At 46.3% G+C, this 18019-nt stretch overlaps 1 protein-coding gene across 2 annotated transcripts in view; it reads right to left on the bottom strand.

The window, feature by feature from the left end:
• plod2 (procollagen-lysine, 2-oxoglutarate 5-dioxygenase 2) overlaps positions 1-18019 on the bottom strand; it is a 165903-nt gene that overhangs the window by 95044 nt on the left and 52840 nt on the right. For both annotated transcript variants that reach the window (XM_042298679.1, XM_042298680.1), the window contains exons 4-7: positions 17359-17522; positions 13095-13207; positions 6662-6725; positions 2425-2522 (exon numbers count right to left, since the gene is read on the bottom strand). In XM_042298679.1, coding sequence (XP_042154613.1) covers positions 2425-2522; positions 6662-6725; positions 13095-13207; positions 17359-17522 — 439 coding nt within the window. The remainder of the gene's footprint in view (positions 1-2424; positions 2523-6661; positions 6726-13094; positions 13208-17358; positions 17523-18019) is intronic.

Below are 18019 nucleotides of genomic sequence, written 5' to 3'. Positions count from 1 at the left end.
TAGTGAGAGAAGGAGAGAGAGGGATGTAGTGAGAGAAGGGAGAGAGGGATGTAGTGAGAGAAGGGAGGGAGGGATGTAGTGAGAGAAGGGAGGGAGGGATGTAGTGAGAGAAGGGAGGGAGGGATGTAGTGAGAGAAGGGAAGGAGGGAGGGAGGGATGTAGTGAGAGAAGGGAGGGAGGGATGTAGTGAGAGAAGGGAGGGAGGGATGTAGTGAGAGAAGGGAGAGAGGGGATGTAGTGAGAGAAGGGAGAGAGGGATGTAGTGAGAGAAGGGAAGGAGGGATGTAGTGAGAGAAGGGAAGGAGGGAGGGGAGGGATGTAGTGAGAGAAGGGAGGGAGGGATGTAGTGAGAGAAGGGAAGGAGGGAGGGAGGGATGTAGTGAGAGAAGGGAGGGAGGGATGTAGTGAGAGAAGGGAGGGAGGGATGTAGTGAGAGAAGGAGAGAGGGATGTAGTGAGAGAAGGGAGAGAGGGATGTAGTGAGAGAAGGGAGGGAGGGGTGTAGTGAGAGAAGGGAGGGATGTAGTGAGAGAAGGGAGGGATGTAGTGAGAGAAGGGACGGATGTAGTGAGAGAAGGGAGGGAGGGATGTAGTGAGAGAAGGGAAGGAGGGAGGGAGGGATGTAGTGAGAGACGGGAAGGAGGGAGGGAGGGATGTAGTGAGAGAAGGAGGGAGGGAGGGATGTAGTGAGAGAAGGGAGGGAGGGATGTAGTGAGAGAAGGGAGGGAGGGATGTAGTGAGAGAAGGGAGGGAGGGATGTAGTGAGAGAAGGAAGGGAGGGTTGTAGTGAGAGAAGGGAGGGATGTAGTGAGAGAAGGAAGGGAGGGTTGTAGTGAGAGAAGGAAGGGAGGGATGTAGTGAGAGAAGGAAGGGAGGGTTGTAGTGAGAGAAGGGAGGGATGTAGTGAGAGAAGGGAGAGATGTAGTGAGAGAAGGGAGGGATGTAGTGAGAGAAGGGAGGGATGTAGTGAGAGAAGGGAGGGATGTAGTGAGAGAAGGGAGGGATGTAGTGAGAGAAGGGACGGATGTAGTGAGAGAAGGGAGGGAGGGATGTAGTGAGAGAAGGGAAGGAGGGAGGGAGGGATGTAGTGAGAGACGGGAAGGAGGGAGGGAGGGATGTAGTGAGAGAAGGAGGGAGGGATGTAGTGAGAGAAGGAGGGAGGGAGGGATGTAGTGAGAGAAGGGAGGGAGGGATGTAGTGAGAGAAGGGAGGGAGGGATGTAGTGAGAGAAGGGAGGGAGGGATGTAGTGAGAGAAGGGAGGGAGGGATGTAGTGAGAGAAGGTAGGGAGGGATGTAGTGAGAGAAGGGAGGGAGGGAGGGATGTAGTGAGAGAAGGGAGGGAGGGAGGGATGTAGTGAGAGAAGGGAGGGAGGGAGGGATGTAGTGAGAGAAGGGAGGGAGGGATGTAGTGAGAGAAGGGAGGGAGGGATGTAGTGAGAGAAGGGAGGGAGGGATGTAGTGAGAGGAAGGGAGTGATGTAGTGAGAGAAGGGAGAGAGGGATGCAGTGAGAGAAGGGAGAGAGGGATGCAGTGAGAGAAGGGAGGGAGGGATGTAGTGAGAGAAGGGAGGGAGGGATGTAGTGAGAGGAAGGGAGTGATGTAGTGAGAGAAGGGAGAGAGGGATGCAGTGAGAGAAGGGAGAGAGGGATGCAGTGAGAGAAGGGAGGGAGGGATGCAGTGAGAGAAGGGAGAGAGGGATGCAGTGAGAGAAGGGAGAGAGGGATGTAGTGAGAGAAGGGAGAGAGGGATGTAGTGAGAGAAGGGAGAGAGGGATGTAGTGAGAGAAGGGGGGAGGGATGTAGTGAGAGAAGGGAGAGAGGGATGTAGTGAGAGAAGGGAGAGAGGGATGTAGTGAGAGAAGGAGGGAGGGATGTAGTGAGAGAAGGGAGAGAGGGATGTAGTGAGAGGAAGGGAGTGATGTAGTGAGAGAAGGGAAAGAGGGATGTAGTGAGAGAAGGGAGGGAGGGATGTAGTGAGAGAAGGGAGAGAGGGATGTAGTGAGAGAAGGGAGAGAGGGATGTAGTGAGAGAAGGGAGAGAGGGAGGTAGAGATGAGGAGGGAGTGACTGTTGGCTGGATTACCGACTGTTGGCTGGATTACAGTAAAGCTCCCCCACACAGATTCTAAAGAATCCCAACTATTCCTACAACGTAGAATCCCTAACTCTAGAGATGTTTCAGCACAGCTATTTGGACAGGAACCTCAGAAAGTTGGCCTGAACACCAGCCTTCCAGGCAGCTCTGGGGGGGGGGGGTTGCATCTTATCATTCCAACTACAATAAAGCAATGTGAAACACTGACATAATTCAACAAGGCTGAAACAGTGATTCTACATGTTTTTGAACTGGGGTCATGGATCTGGACCCAGACACCTGAACAGTGGATGTTCCCAGCATGTTCAAACATGAATAATGTCTTACTCACTTTGGTGTTGGCGTTTCCATGGACGACCACTGGCAGTGTGTCGTACACAGTGTTTCTGACTCGTACTCTCTCCGTTCCAAACTTCAGAAGAACTTCGTCTTTAGGGAGAGACAGGAGAACAGGAGAACAGGAGAACAGGGTTGATATTACGCTACTGGGGCCTTACAGTATCTAAACATAATCTCAACCCTTTATTTATCTGGCTGTCTCAAGACTCTGTCTGGACTCGGTCTAGCTCTTTGCCTCAATACACAGTCACTGGCACAAAACAGAACTCAGTAACTGTCTAATAAATGTAATCTCTGTGAAATAAGGTTGTAAAAATGCTAAAGTTGTTTTTACAGATTGGTACAATTCCAAAATCTATAAATACTTTTCCTGAGTGTAATTTTGATCAGCTGGAGATAGGAAACCGAGACTCCAGAAAGCTGAGAGTTTCAAAGACAGAGACTCCTGGAAACAGTTTACAACAGGGGATAGAGGAGTAAAATGAGCCAAAGTGGTAGTTGAGCCACCCATTGTTTCTAGGAAACCACACACAAGATGTATAATTTGACAAAATATCTAGGAAGAGGTCATCATTTCATGAAGTCTGTGAAGGAGAAAACCACATGGAAAAAGTGGTAAGCGAGTTAGGTCCAAAAAACAGATTTTCCCCAAGCCAAACGAGTGCATTCGGAAAGTATTCAGACCCCTTGACTTGATAAGCATTCTGTTGTTACCCCCTTATTCTAAAATGAATTAAAATGCTTTTTTCCCTCATCAATCTACACACAATACCCCAAAATGACATCACAATACCCCAAAATGACATCACAATACCCCAAAATGACATCACAATACCCCAAAATGACATCACAATACCTCAAAATGACAAAGCAAAAACGTTTTTTTATACATTTTTTTGCAATTGTATAACATTTTTTTTTAAATACACCTTTGGCAGCGATTACAGCCTCAAGTCTTCTTGGATATGACGCTACAAGCTTGGTACATCTGCATTTGGAGAGTTTATCCCATTCTTCTATTGCAGATCTTCTCAAGCTCTGTCAGGTTGGAAGGGCAGCGTCGCTGAACAGCTATTTTTAGGTCTCTCTAGAGATTTCGATCAGGTTCAAGTCCGGGCTCTGGCTGCCCCACTCAAGAACATTGAGAGACTTGTCCCGAAGCACTCCTAAATTTTTTGTGCTGTGTTCTTAGGGTCGTTGTCCTGTTGGAAGGTGAAACTTTGCCCCAGGCTGAGGTCCTTAGCACTTGAAAGTAGGTTTTTATCAAGGATCTCTCCATTCTTCAATCTGTTCATCTTTTGCTCAATTCGGATTAGTCTCCAGGTCCCTGCCGCTGAAAAACATCACCACAGCATGATTCTGCCACCACCATGCTTCACAGTAGGGATGGTGCCAGGTTCCCTTCAGATATGTGATGCTTGGCATTCGGGACAAAGAGTTAAATATTGTTTTCATCAGACCAGAGAATATTGTTTCTCATGGTCTGAGAGTCCATTAGGGGCCTTTTGGCAAACTCCAAGTGGGCTGTCATATGCCTTTTACTGAGGAGTGGCTTCCATCTGGCCACTCTACCATAAAGGCCTGATTGGTGGAGTGCTGCAGAGAAGGTTGTCCTTCTGGAAGGTTCTCCAATCTCCACAGAGAAACTCTAGATATCTGTCAGAGTGACATTCGCAGGGCAGCCAGCTCTAGGAAGAGTCTTGGTGGTTCCAAATATCTTCCATTTAAGAATGAGGGAGGCCACTGTGTTCTTGGGGACCTTCAATGGTGCAGAAATGTTTTGGTACCCTTCCCCAGATCTGTGCCTGGACACAATCCTGTCTCGGAGCTCTACGGACAATTCCTTCTACCTCATGGCTTGTTTTTTCTCTGACATGCACTGTCAGTGGTGGGATCTTATATAGACAGGTGTGTGCCTTTCCAAATCATGTCCAATCAGTTGAATTTACCACAGGTGGACTCCAATCAAGTTATAGAAACATCTCAAGGATGATCAATGGAAACAGGAGGCACCTGAGCTCAATTTCAAGTCTCATAGCAAAAGGTCTGAATACTTATGGAAATAAGGCATTTATTTTATTTATTGGTATTACATTTGCTAAAAAAATAAATAAGATAAAAAACTGTTTTCACTTTGTTATTATGGGGTATAGTGTGTAGATTGATCAGAAATAAATACACATGTAATCAATTTTAGAATAAGGCTTTAATGTAACAAAATGTGGAAAAAGACACCTGAATACTTTCTGAATGCACTGTATTGTGTATTGTTTTCTTTTACCAAAGTCAAATGTTTTGTAAATCAGTGGGGGTCTCTATAACTAGGAGGCTGTAAACCATGACAGGTCATCCTTGTAGCTGTGTGGGCTAATATGCTGAAACACTGATTCTATCTCAAGGCCATCAGACTGTTAAACAGCCATTACTAACATCTGCTAACCATGTGGATGTGACAAATAAAATGGGGTAAATTGAGCCCATGGCCTTGTTGTAAATTGAGCCAATGGCCATGGGGTAAGTTGAGCCATGGGGTAAGTTGAGCCAATGGCCATGGGGTAAGTTGAGCCAATGGCCATGGGGTAAGTTGAGCCAATGGCCTTGGTGTAAATTGAGCCAATGGCCATGGGGTAAGTTGAGCCATGGGGTAAGTTGAGCCAATGGCCATGGGGTAAGTTGAGCCAATGGCCATGGGGTAAATTGAGCCAATGGCCATGGGGTAAGTTGAGCCAATGGCCATGGGGTAAGTTGAGCCCATGGCCATGGGGTAAGTTGAGCCAATGGCCATGGGGTAAGTTGAGCCAATGGCCATGGGGTAAGTTGAGCCAATGGCCATGGGGTAAGTTGAGCCAATGGCCATGGGGTAAGTTGAGCCAATGGCCATGGGGTAAGTTGAGCCAATGGCCAACATACCCCATACAAATGATGATTACATTCTGTCAGTTTTATGCATGATGTGATATGCATAGTATTTTGCAGTGTGTCATGTCTCTGAACGCATTTTTATTGGTACAGAGCAGACATCATTGTAAGTTGAGCCAATGGCCTTGGGGCAGACATCATCATGTCCTGCGTAAACAAACGTAAAACAAGCTGGTGTCTGGCCCCCTTTGAGATTCCTGAGAGCAGCCAAGGAAGTGAGAGAAGGGAAGAAGTCCATTAGAACAGCAGCAAGGAGTGAAGAAATAGACAGAATGACTCTGACGATGGACTAAAATAAAACAAACAAGGAGCTTTGTGAAGAGAGGCTGTGACAGAGTAGCAGAGGAACACAAGATCTGATGACATGGAGTCTGAGCTTGATAAACATATCAAAAATCTCACAGACCAGTTTCATGAGCTTAGTTACGTCAAATGCAGATAACTTGCCTACGAATTGGCACATCAAAATAACATCCCTGTCCCAGACAACTGGTCAAGAAATGGAAGGTTACGTGATATTGAACAGAGAGATCTACAACTGAATGTAGGAATACATTTCAGATTTACAATATACCACACCCCCATTTCATGAATTAAACTTTAACATACCAGCACCATCACAAGATACCATCGCCTACTTGGCTCAACTTACCCTGTCCCTATTCTAAACGTACCCCATACCCCATTCTAAACGTACCCCATACCCCATTCTAAACGTACCCCATACCCCATTCTAAACGTACCCCATACCCCATTCTAAACGTACCCCATTCTAAACCTACCCCATTCTAAACGTACCCCATACCCCATTCTAAACCTACCCCATACCACATTCTAAACGTACCCCATTCTAAACCTACCCCATACCCCATTCTAAACGTACCCCATACCCCATTCTAAACGTGCCCCATACCCCATTCTAAACCTACCCCATACCCCATTCTAAACGTACCCCATTCTAAACCTACCCCATACCCCATTCTAAACGTACCCCACACCCCATTCTAAACGTGCCCCATACCCCATTCTAAACCTACTCCATACCCCATTCTAAATGCACCTCATACCCCCATTCTATACGTACTCCATACCCCATTCTAAACCTACCCCATACCCCATTCTAAATGTACCCCATACCCCATTCTAAACGTACCCCATACCCCATTCTAAACCTACCCCATACCCCATTCTAAACCTACTCCATACCCCATTCTAAACCTACCCCATACCCCATTCTAAACATACCCCATACCCCATTCTAAACATACCCCATACCCCATTCCCCCCTAATAAGGGCTGTGGCAACTCACCGATAGCTCCATTTAAGTTCTGGAAAATCTGAGACTTGTGGTCCAAAGTCATGTTCAAACTCTCCTGGGAAAAAAACAACATAAAGAACATTTAAATAAAAATGACAAGTGAAATCGTCTGGTTATTTTAATTGGTTTGTCTTCTGGGGTGTGATGTGTTTTCAGGCATTTTTATGAGGACATGCAGTGGAATAACAACCCTGGTTAGACTTCTAGTTATCATGACACCATGATAAGTGGGAGTCTAACCCTCTGTAACACAGTACTTACAGCACTTACCCTCTGTAAAGGGTCCAGGTATGTCTACACTGAGCACATTCCTCAATATCAGTCCAAGATATCAACTTCCCAGTTCATGCTTCAAAACCAACTTTATAAAGAGGTTTTAAAAATAGGTTCCGTGTGACTGAACATTCCATGATGTACACTAAGGCATAGCTGTCAGAATAGATGGATGCCGTTCATGATTAATATAATTCACCAATACATTTCTTGGCAGTCCCTAAAACATATTGCTATCAGGTTGTAAATCATAACTTGTTTGCTGCCTCAACACATTTGTGATGAACTGTTTCAGTTACAATTACTCCATATTTTTTTATGAAAATGGACGACTGTAGTTAAGGCTGGAAATGTCAATACAATTAGACTGGGGGTGATGATCACAAGTCAGTCGTAACGTGGACAATAGGCTAGTGCACACGTGTCAAACACAAGGCTCGCGGGCCTAATAGGACACAAGTGAGTTTAAACGAGTCAACAGTTGATTCATCTACTTTATGAAATGACAGCCTGATGCGCTGGCGTAAGTGAATTCAACATCAGTTGCGATATTTCAGTATGTCCCGTTTACAGCAGAGGGGGTCGCTCCTCTTTTCAGTTCTCTGCAGCTAGCGCCTAGAACGAGCTGCAACAAACACTCAAACTGGACAGTTTTATCTCCCTCTATTTATTCAAAGACTCAATCATGGACACTCTTACTGAAAGTTGTGGCTGCTTTGTGTGATGTATTGTTGTCTCTACCTTCGTACCCTTTGTGCTGTTGTCTGTGCCCAATAATGTTTGTAACATGTTTGTGTTGTTACCATGTTGTGTTGCTACCATGTTGGACTGCTGCCATGTTGTTGTCATGTTGTGTTGCTACCATGCTGTGTTGTCATGTGTTGCTTCCATACTGTGTAGTTGTCTTAGGTCTCTCTTTATGTAGTGTTGTGTTGTCTCTGTTGTCATGATGTGTCTTTTGTCCAAAATGTTTATTTATCCGAGCCTCCGTCCCCGCAGGAGGACTTTTGCCTTTTGGTAGGCCGTCATTGAAAATATGAATTTGTTCTGAACTGACATTGGGACGAAGATCATTATTTTTGGAGAAATGTTCTCTGGTCTGATGAAACAAAAATGTAACTATTTGGCCATAATGACCATCGTTATGTTTGGAGGAAAAAGGGGGACGCTTGCAAGCCAAAGAACACCATCCCAACTGTGTGAGGGGCTCTCACTGCCAGACAGGTGATTGAGATGGAAACGTACGGAGATATTGTACGGTGGGGAGATATTCTGCTCAAGGTGGAATTTAAAATGTCAGCCTATTAATTATGGAAACATTAAACAAAAGGCGAATCTAATGCAAATTCACTAGTTAGCTAACAGTACGCCGCCCTGCACAATCCATGAAACAAAAGCATCGCCCAGGGCTGTACGTCCTCTCCCAGATTCGTGGATAGACATTGTGGAGTGTAGCATAAGGTAACCAGTCCATCCAGTGTGCATAATGGTTTATCCATCCAATCAGTTCAGATGTATGTTTCTCTGCCGTGCGTAATATGCGGTAGGCTATGTATTGTAAAACGACACAATCGTCATTTTAATTCCGTTTATTTTTGGCTCATAAACCTACGCTCTAACACGCATATGGGTATTTTGAATGAATCGTCGCCTTTGAAAGCACTGTTTCGTTTCGTTGTTGTTTGGCTTCGAAACAACATAAAAACAACCACGTTCTAAACTCAGTTTCAACCTGTTGTTAAACCTCTTTCTTCAAATCGATCATCGCAGTGAGGTGAGTTGTAAAAAGCACGATACTGGTTGATGTGATTTTAGATAGCGTTAGCATTGATGTCAAAGTGGTTGGAGGAACAATAGGAGCCTTGAGTACCAGGCCATTAGGACCTGATGGAGGGACAATAGAGCCCTCAGTACCAGGCCATTAGGACCTGATGGAGGGACAATAGAGCCCTGAGTAGGATGTACAATAGAGCCCTGAGTACCAGGCCATTAGAAACCTGATAGAGGGACAATAGAGCCCTGAGTACCAGGCCATTAGAACCTGATGGAGGGACAATAGAGCCCTGAGTACCAGGCCATTAGAACCTGATGGAGGGACAATAGAGCTCTGAGTACCAGGCGATTAGGACCTGATGGAGGGACAATAGAGCCCTGAGTACTAGGCCATTAGGACCTGATGGAGGGACAATAGAGCTCTGGGTACCAGGCGATTAGGACCTGATGGAGGGACAATAGAGCCCTGAGTACTAGGCCATTAGGACCTGATGGAGGGACAATAGAGCCCTGAGTACCAGGCCAGTAGGACCTGATGAAGGGACAATAGAGCCCTGAGTACCAGGCCATTAGCACCTGATGGAGGGACAATAGAGCTCTGAGTACCAGGCGATTAGGACCTGATGGAGGGACAATAGAGCCCTGAGTACTAGGCCATTAGGACCTGATGGAGGGACAATAGAGCTCTGAGTACCAGGCCATTAGAACCTGATGGAGGGACAATAGAGCTCTGAGTACCAGGCGATTAGGACCTGATGGAGGGACAATAGAGCCCTGAGTACTAGGCCATTAGGACCTGATGGAGGGACAATAGAGCTCTGAGTACCAGGCGATTAGGACCTGATGGAGGGACAATAGAGCCCTGAGTACTAGGCCATTAGGACCTGATGGAGGGACAATAGAGCTCTGAGTACCAGGCGATTAGGCCCTGATGGAGGGACAATAGAGCCCTGAGTACTAGGCCATTAGGACCTGATGGAGGGACAATAGAGCCCTGAGTACCAGGCCATTAGGACCTGATGAAGGGACAATAGAGCCCTGAGTACCAGGCCATTAGCACCTGATGGAGGGACAATAGAGCTCTGAGTACCAGGCGATTAGGACCTGATGGAGGGACAATAGAGCCCTGAGTACTAGGCCATTAGGACCTGATGGAGGGACAATAGAGCTCTGAGTACCAGGCCATTAGAACCTGATGGAGGGACAATAGAGCTCTGAGTACCAGGCGATTAGGACCTGATGGAGGGACAATAGAGCCCTGAGTACTAGGCCATTAGGACCTGATGGAGGGACAATAGAGCTCTGAGTACCAGGCGATTAGGACCTGATGGAGGGACAATAGAGCCCTGAGTACCAGGCCATTAGGACCTGATGAAGGGACAATAGAGCCCTGAGTACTAGGCCATTAGGACCTGATGGAGGGACAATAGAGCCCTGAGTGCCAGGCCATTAGCACCTGATGGAGGGACAATAGAGCCCTGAGTGCCAGGCCATTAGCACCTGATGGAGGGACAATAGAGCCCTGAGTGCCAGGCCATTAGCACCTGATGGAGGGACAATAGAGCCCTGAGTGCCAGGCCATTAGGACCTGATGGAGGGACAATAGAGCCCTGAGTACCAGGCCATTAGGACCTGATGAAGGGACAATAGAGCCCTGAGTACCAGGCCATTAGGACCTGATGGAGGGACAATAGAGCCCTGAGTACCAGGCCATTAGGACCTGATGAAGGGACAATAGAGCCCTGAGTACCAGGCCATTAGGACCTGATGGAGGGACAATAGAGCCCTGAGTACCAGGCCATTAGCACCTGATGGAGGGACAATAGAGCTCTGAGTACCAGGCCATTAGCACCTGATGAAGGGACAATAGAGCCCTGAGTACCAGGCGATTAGGACCTGATGGAGGGACAATAGAGCCCTGAGTACCAGGCCATTAGCACCTGATGGAGGGACAATAGAGCCCTGAGTGCCAGGCCATTAGCACCTGATGAAGGGACAATAGAGCCCTGAGTGCCAGGCCATTAGGACCTGATGGAGGGACAATAGAGCCCTGAGTGCCAGGCCATTAGGACCTGATGGAGGGACAATAGAGCCCTGAGTGCCAGGCCATTAGCACCTGATGGAGGGACAATAGAGCCCTGAGTACCAGGCCATTAGGACCTGATGGAGGGACAATAGAGCCCTGAGTACCAGGCCATTAGCACCTGATGGATGGACTATAGAGCCCTGAGTCCCAGGCCATTAGGACCTGATGGAGGGACAATAGAGCCCTGAGTACCAGGCCATTAGGACCTGATGGAGGGACAATAGAGCCCTGAGTACCAGGCCATTAGAACCTGATGGAGGGACAATAGAGCCCTGAGTACCAGGCGATTAGGACCTGATGAAGGGACAATAGAGCCCTGAGTACCAGGCCATTAGCACCTGATGGAGGGACAATAGAGCCCTGAGTGCCAGGCCATTAGAGACCTGATGCTCGTTAGCGAGTTGGGTACTACCAACACATGTCCAGAATGCATAAGAGGAGATTAAACATAAACTCCACGGTCACGTGTAATTTTACCGTGACTCATTCTGGCGTGGCGGTAATACCCAGGCACAACAACCGTAGGAACTGCAATAATGTAAATGCCGAAGCACATTCCTGAGCATTTACCCTATAGAAAAGTTCCAGGTACAGTGGGGCAAAAAAGTATTTAGTCAGACACCAATTGTGCAAGTTCTCCCACTTAAAAAGATGAGAGAGGCCTGTAATTTTCATCATAGGTACACTTCAACTATGACAGACAAAATGAGGAAAGAAATTCCAGAAAATCACAATGTAGGATTTTTAATGAATTTCTTTGCAAATTATGGCCGAAAATAAGTATTTGGTCAATAACAAAAGTTTCTCAATACTTTGTTATATACCCTTTGTTGGCAATGACAGAGGTCAAACGTTTTCTGTAAGTCTTCACAAGGTCTTCACACACTGTTGCTGGTATTTTGGCCCATTCCTCCATGCAGATCTCCTCTAGAGCAGTGATGTTTTGGGGCTGTTGCTGGACAACACGGACTTTCAACTCCCTTCAAAGATTTTCTATGGGGTTGAGATCTGGAGACTGGCTTGGCCACTCCAGGACCTTGAAATGCTTCTTACGAAGCCACTCCTTCATTGCCCGGGCGGTGTGTTTGGGATCATTGTCATGCTGAAAGACCCAACCACGTTTCATCTTCAATGCCCTTGCTGATGGAAGGAGGTTTTTACTCAAAATCTCACGATACATGGACCCATTCATTCTTTCCTTTACACGGATCAGTCATCCTGGTCCCTTTGCAGAAAAACAGCCCCAAAGCATGATGTTTCCACCCCCATGCTTCACAGTAGGTATGGTGTTCTTTGGATGCAACTCAGCATTCTTTGTCCTCCAAACACGACGAGTTGAGTTTTTACCAAAAAGTTAAATTTTGGTTTCATCTGACCATATGACATTCTCCCAATCTTCTTCTGGATCATCCAAATGCTCTCTAGCAAACTTCAGACGGGCCTGGACATGTACTGGCTTAAGCAGGGGGACACGTCTGGCACTGCAGGATTTGAGTCCCTGGCGGCATAGTGTGTTACTGATGGTAGGGTTTGTTACTTTGGTCCCAGCTCTCTGCAGGTCATTCACTAGGTCCCCCCATGTGGTTCTGGGATTTTTGCTCACCGTTCTTGTGATAATTTTGACTCCACGGGGTGAGATCTTGCATGGAGCCCCAGATCGAGGGAGATTATCAGTGGTCTTGTATGTCTTCCATTTCCTAATAATTGCTCCCACAGTTGATTTCTTCAAACCAAGCTGCTTACCTATTGCAGATTCAGTCTTCCCAGCCTGGTGCAGGTCTACAACTTTGTTTCTGGTGTCCTTTGACAGCTCTTTGGTCTTGGCCATAGTGGAGTTTGGAGTGTGACTGTTTGACGTTGTGGACAGGTCTCTTTTATACTGATAACAAGTTCAAACAGGTGCCATTAATACAGGTAACGAGTGGAGGACAGAGGAGCCTCTTAAAGAAGAAGTTACAGGTCTGTGAGAGCCAGAAATCTTGCTTGTTTGTAGATGACCAAATACTTATTTTCCACCATAATTGGCAAATAAATTCATAAAAAATCCTACAATGTGATTTTCTGGATTTTATTTCTAATTTTGTCTGTCATAGTTTAAGTGTACCTATGATGACAATTACAGGCCTCTCTCATCTTTTTAAGTGGGAGAACTTGCACAATTGGTGGCTGACTAAATACTTTTATGCTCCACTGTATATCAGAGTTTTAGCTTGTGAATTACAGTACCGTGAGTGATGACATGTTAGTATACGACCCCCAGCGTTGCTAGAGCCACACGGGACCACCACTCACCCTCTGTTGAGGGTCCAGGTATATTTTGGTGTAGAACAGCTGGTCGTCATCGTTCTCGTGAAGGTTCCACTGCTCTACGATCTTGGTCACATACGGGGCGTAGCCGATGATGCCTAGCGGTTCAAAACAGAGTTAAAACCAGATTGAGTTCAACAAATGGGGTCCTATAGAAAAACATATTGGGTGAACTGTGGATGATTGTGTTGTAGTATGGGGTGATTGTGTTGTAGTATGGGGTGATTGTGTTGTAGTATGGGGTGATTGTGTTGTAGTATGGGGTGATTGTGTTGTTGTATGGGGTGATTGTGTTGTAGTATGGGGTGATTGTGTTGTTGTATGGGGTGATTGTGTTGTAGTATGGGGTGATTGTGTTGTAGTATGGGGTGATTGTGTTGTAGTATGGGGTAAACTGTGGGTGATTGTGTTGTAGTATGGGGTGATTGTGTTGTTGTATGGGGTGATTGTGTTGTAGTATGGGGTGATTGTGTTGTAGTATGGGGTGATTGTGTTGTAGTATGGGGTAAACTGTGGGTGATTGTGTTGTAGTATGGGGTGATTGTGTTGTTGTATGGGGTGATTGTGTTGTAGTATGGGGTGATTGTGTTGTAGTATGGGGTGATTGTGTTGTAGTATGGGGTGAACTGTGGGTGATTGTGTTGTAGTATGGGGTGATTGTGTTGTAGTATGGGGTGATTGTGTTGTAGTATGGGGTGATTGTGTTGTAGTATGGGGTGATTGTGTTGGAGTATGGGGTGATTGTGTTGGAGTATGGGGTGAACTGTGGGTGATTGTGTTGTAGTATGGGGTGATTGTGTTGTAGTATGGGGTGATTGTGTTGTAGTATGGGGTGATTGTGTTGTAGTATGGGGTGATTGTGTTGTAGTATGGGGTGATTGTGTTGGAGTATGGGGTGATTGTGTTGGAGTATGGGGTGAACTGTGGGTGATTATGTTGTAGTATGTACTGTATTCTTCCATAAATTATAAAGATTATGCATTTCATTTTCTCCAGAATCTGTCATGTAGCAAGACAACGATCCAAAACACACAATCAAGTATACATGAAAATGACCACATAAAGCAACAAATTTGACGTTTTGGAATGGCATAGTTCAGGCCAAATGTCAGTCAAGATGTTAAGGAAGGACGTTAAACGACCAGTTCATGAAAACCCACAAATGTTGCCGAGTTAAAGCAATTCTGCATGGAAGATTGGGACAAAATTCCTCCTACAGAGATGTGAGAGACTGATCAACAACTACAGGAAGTGTTTGGTTGGAGTCATTGCAGCTAAATGTGGAACAACCAGTTATTGAGTGTAAGGGGGCAATTACTTTCAATTACTTTCTCACACAGGGGGGATTGGTGTTGCATAACTTCGTTCATGAAATAAATTAAAGAAGTATCGTCATTTATGTGTTATTTATATAATATTAGGTTTTGGATGAACATCTGATATCATTTAGTAAAAAAAAAATATGCCAAAGTAGAATACATTTGAAAGGGTCAAAATACTTTTTCACAGCATTATACATATCATTCAGAAGTAAAAGATTTGATCCAAAAGCATGCACACTGCTCACATTTTTCATATGGGTAGCCACATAAAACCTCTTCATCAAATAAGCTATAGAAACAAAAGTATGTGGACACCCCTTCAAATAAGTGGTATCGGCTATTTCAGCCACACCCCATGTATAAAATCGAGCACACAGCCATGCGATCTCCATAGACAAACATTGAGAGTATAATGGCCTTATTGAAGAGCTCAGTGACTTTCAACGTGGCACCGTCATAGGATGCCACCTGTCCAACAAGTCAGTTTGTCAAATTTCGGCCCTGCTAGAGCTGCCCCGGGCGACTGTAAGTGCTGTCATTGTGAAGTGGAAACATCTAGGAGCAACAACGGCTCAGCTGCGAAGTGGTAGGCCACACAAGCTCCCAGAACGGGGCCGCAGAGTGCTGAAGACATAAAAATTGTCTGTCCTCGGTTGAAAGACTCACTACCGAGTACTATACTGCCTCTGGAAGCAACTAGAACTTTTAGTCTGGAGCCTCATGAAATGGGTTTACATGGCCGAACAGCCACACACAAGCCTAAGAGCACCATGCACAATGCCAAGTGTCGGCTGGAGTGGTGTAAAGCTCGCCGCCGAGATGGTTTGTCAAGATCGGTGTGGAAGAACTTGTCTGGCCTGCACAGAGCCCTGACCTCAACCCCTTCAAACATCTTTGGGATGAATAGGAACGCCGACTACGAGCCAGGCCTAATCGCCCAACATCAGTGCCCGACTTCACTCTTGTGAAGCAAGTCCCTGCAGCATTGTTCCAACATCTAGTGGAAAGCCTTCCCAAAAGAGTAGAGGCTGTTATAGCAGCATTGTTCCAACATCTAGTGGAAAGCCTTCCCAGAAGAGTAGAGGCTGTTATAGCAGCATTGTTCCAACATCTAGTGGAAAGCCTTCCCAGAAGAGTAGAGGTTGTTATAGTAGCATTGTTCCAACATCTAGTGGAAAGCCTTCCCAAAAGAGTAGAGGCTGTTATAGCAGCATTGTTCCAACATCTAGTGGAAAGCCTTCCCAGAAGAGTAGAGGCTGTTATAGCAGCATTGTTCCAACATCTAGTGGAAAGCCTTCCCAGAAGAGTAGAGGTTGTTATAGCAGCAAAGGAGGGACCAACTCCATATTAATGCCCATGATTTTGGAATGAGATGTTCGGCGCGCAGGTGTCCACATACTTTTGGTCATATTAGTGTATAAAACCACATGACCACATCTACTGCGGAACTAAGTAATGAACTAAAAAAAACTCCTGGTTAAAATGACGAGCAAAAAAAAGCCTCCTGGTGTAAATGATGGTCCTTACTCTAAACACCCCTCTCCTGTCCTGACTCTAAACACCTCTCTCCTGTCCTGACTCTAGCCTCACCCTTCTCTTGCTCTGACTCTAGCCTCACCCCTCTCTTCTCCTGACTCTAGCCTCACTCTTCTCCTGCTCTGACTCTAGCCTCACCCTTCTCCTGCTCTGACTCTAGCCTCACCCTTCTCCTGCTCTGACTCTAGCCTCACCCTTCTCCTGCGCTGACTCTAACCTCACATCTCTCCAGTTCTGACTGACTCTAGATTCACCCCTCTCCTGTCATACCATTCCCCAAACAAACCAAGGTTTCACCTCTCTGTGACTCTCCAGACCAGGTCCAGATAAAATAGAGCAGAGACAGACAGCAGGACCTGTCCCTGTTAGTTAGGTCCCTGGGTGATGTGGTTAGTTTGGCCCCTGGGTGATGTGGTTAGTTTGGCCCCTGGGTGATGTGGTTAGTTTGGCCCCTGGGTGATGTGGTTAGTTTGGCCCCTGGGTGATGTGGGCCCTCAGAGACACAAACACAAGCTGTAATTTGTAATTTGATGCAGAGTACGGCCCACGGGGGACCAAGACAAATACACATGTCAACTTAATGACAGCCGTGCTGCAGGGAGAGGGGAGCAGCTGCTACAGGCTACAGGCTTTATAGAGGCTGAGAGGGGCCTACAGGAACACCACAATAATCAACCGTTCTACATTAAAAATAGCAGTAGGATGTTTCCACACCACACAGAAAGAATCATCATAACACAGTTCTGAATGTAGTGGTAAGTCAGCGGGATTGTCCCCTTGTTGGTCTATGGAGGTGATGAACGAGGAGCAGAAGACCCTGATTCAACAGAATCATCAGAAATACCTACTGTCCTCCAGGCAGGAAAGACCTCGGTGACTGTCTCAGTGCCCGTCGTGAAGTTTACAGAGAAAACACATTCTTTGTTGTTTTTATTCTCTCTACATGAAAACACAGCCTGTGTGTGTTGTCCTTCCTCTATGAGCAATCAGTGTTGACACAGCAGAGCAGTGTCTATCAGGAGCGGTGACTAAGTTAAAGTCACGTCAAGTTCAATAGTTTAAAGAACTGACCTCATTCTTGATCTGTGAGTTCTCTGAGGTCCTCTAAACTCTGGGCTGTAGAGAGATGACCTATGAGTTATATGAGGTCCTTTAAACTCTGAGCTATAGAGGGAATTCTAAACTCTGGAGGGGTAGAGGGAATTCTAAACTCTGGAGGGGTAGAAGGAATTCTAAACTCTAAACTCTAAATTTTTCACTTCTCCCGTTGACTTGCCAAACCCCAAACCCGGTCTGGTCTGTCGAGTCTGTTACACGAAGTTGTCCCGAAAGTATCGCAATGTTGGGCCTCTGTGTTTAGAAACTCTGTGATGACGGTGTTCTGGACCCACCTCCTGAGTTGAGGAAGCGCTTGCCGCTGCGGACGGACGGGTATTTGTCCTGTAGGCGTTTATCAGGCCAGACCAAACCCTCGGCAGCAAACAGGACCTTGTGATTGGCTTCCTGGAACTTCCTGAGTATCTCCTCTGGTCCCCCTGCGAAGATAAGATCATAACTGGAGAGAGAGAAGTAGGGGGGTAGAGTGAGAAAGAGAAGGAGAGAGAGGGCAGAGAGAGAAGAGAGAGGGGATAGAGAGAGAGGGTAGAGAGAGGGGTAGAGAGAGGAGAGAAGAGAGAGAGGGTAGAGAGTAAAGAGAGAGAGTACAGAGAAGAGAGAGGGTAGAGAGGGTAGAGAGGGGGTAGAGAACAGAGAGAGAGAGGGTAGAGAGGGGGTAGAGAACAGAGAGAGAGAGGGTAGAGAGGGTAGAGAGAAGGGGTAGAGAGAGAAGAGAGAGAGGGGGAAGAGAGAGAAGAGAGAGAGGGTAGAGAGAGAAGAGAGAGAGGGTAGCGAGAGAAGAGCGACGAGAAAAAGAGGGTAGAGAGAGAAGAGAGAGAAGGTAGAGAGAGAAGAGAGAGAGAGGGTAGAGAGAGAAGAGAGAGAGAGGGTAGAGAGAGAAGAGAGAAGAGAGAGCGAGGGTAGAGGTTAAATAGCAGCATATTTAGACCCGAAGTT

This window comes from Oncorhynchus tshawytscha, linkage group LG16, assembly GCF_018296145.1.
Source record: "Oncorhynchus tshawytscha isolate Ot180627B linkage group LG16, Otsh_v2.0, whole genome shotgun sequence".
Lineage (NCBI taxonomy): Eukaryota > Metazoa > Chordata > Actinopteri > Salmoniformes > Salmonidae > Oncorhynchus > Oncorhynchus tshawytscha.
The sequence above is the reverse complement of the archived record's forward strand: the minus strand, read 5'-3'. Positions and strand labels throughout refer to the sequence as shown.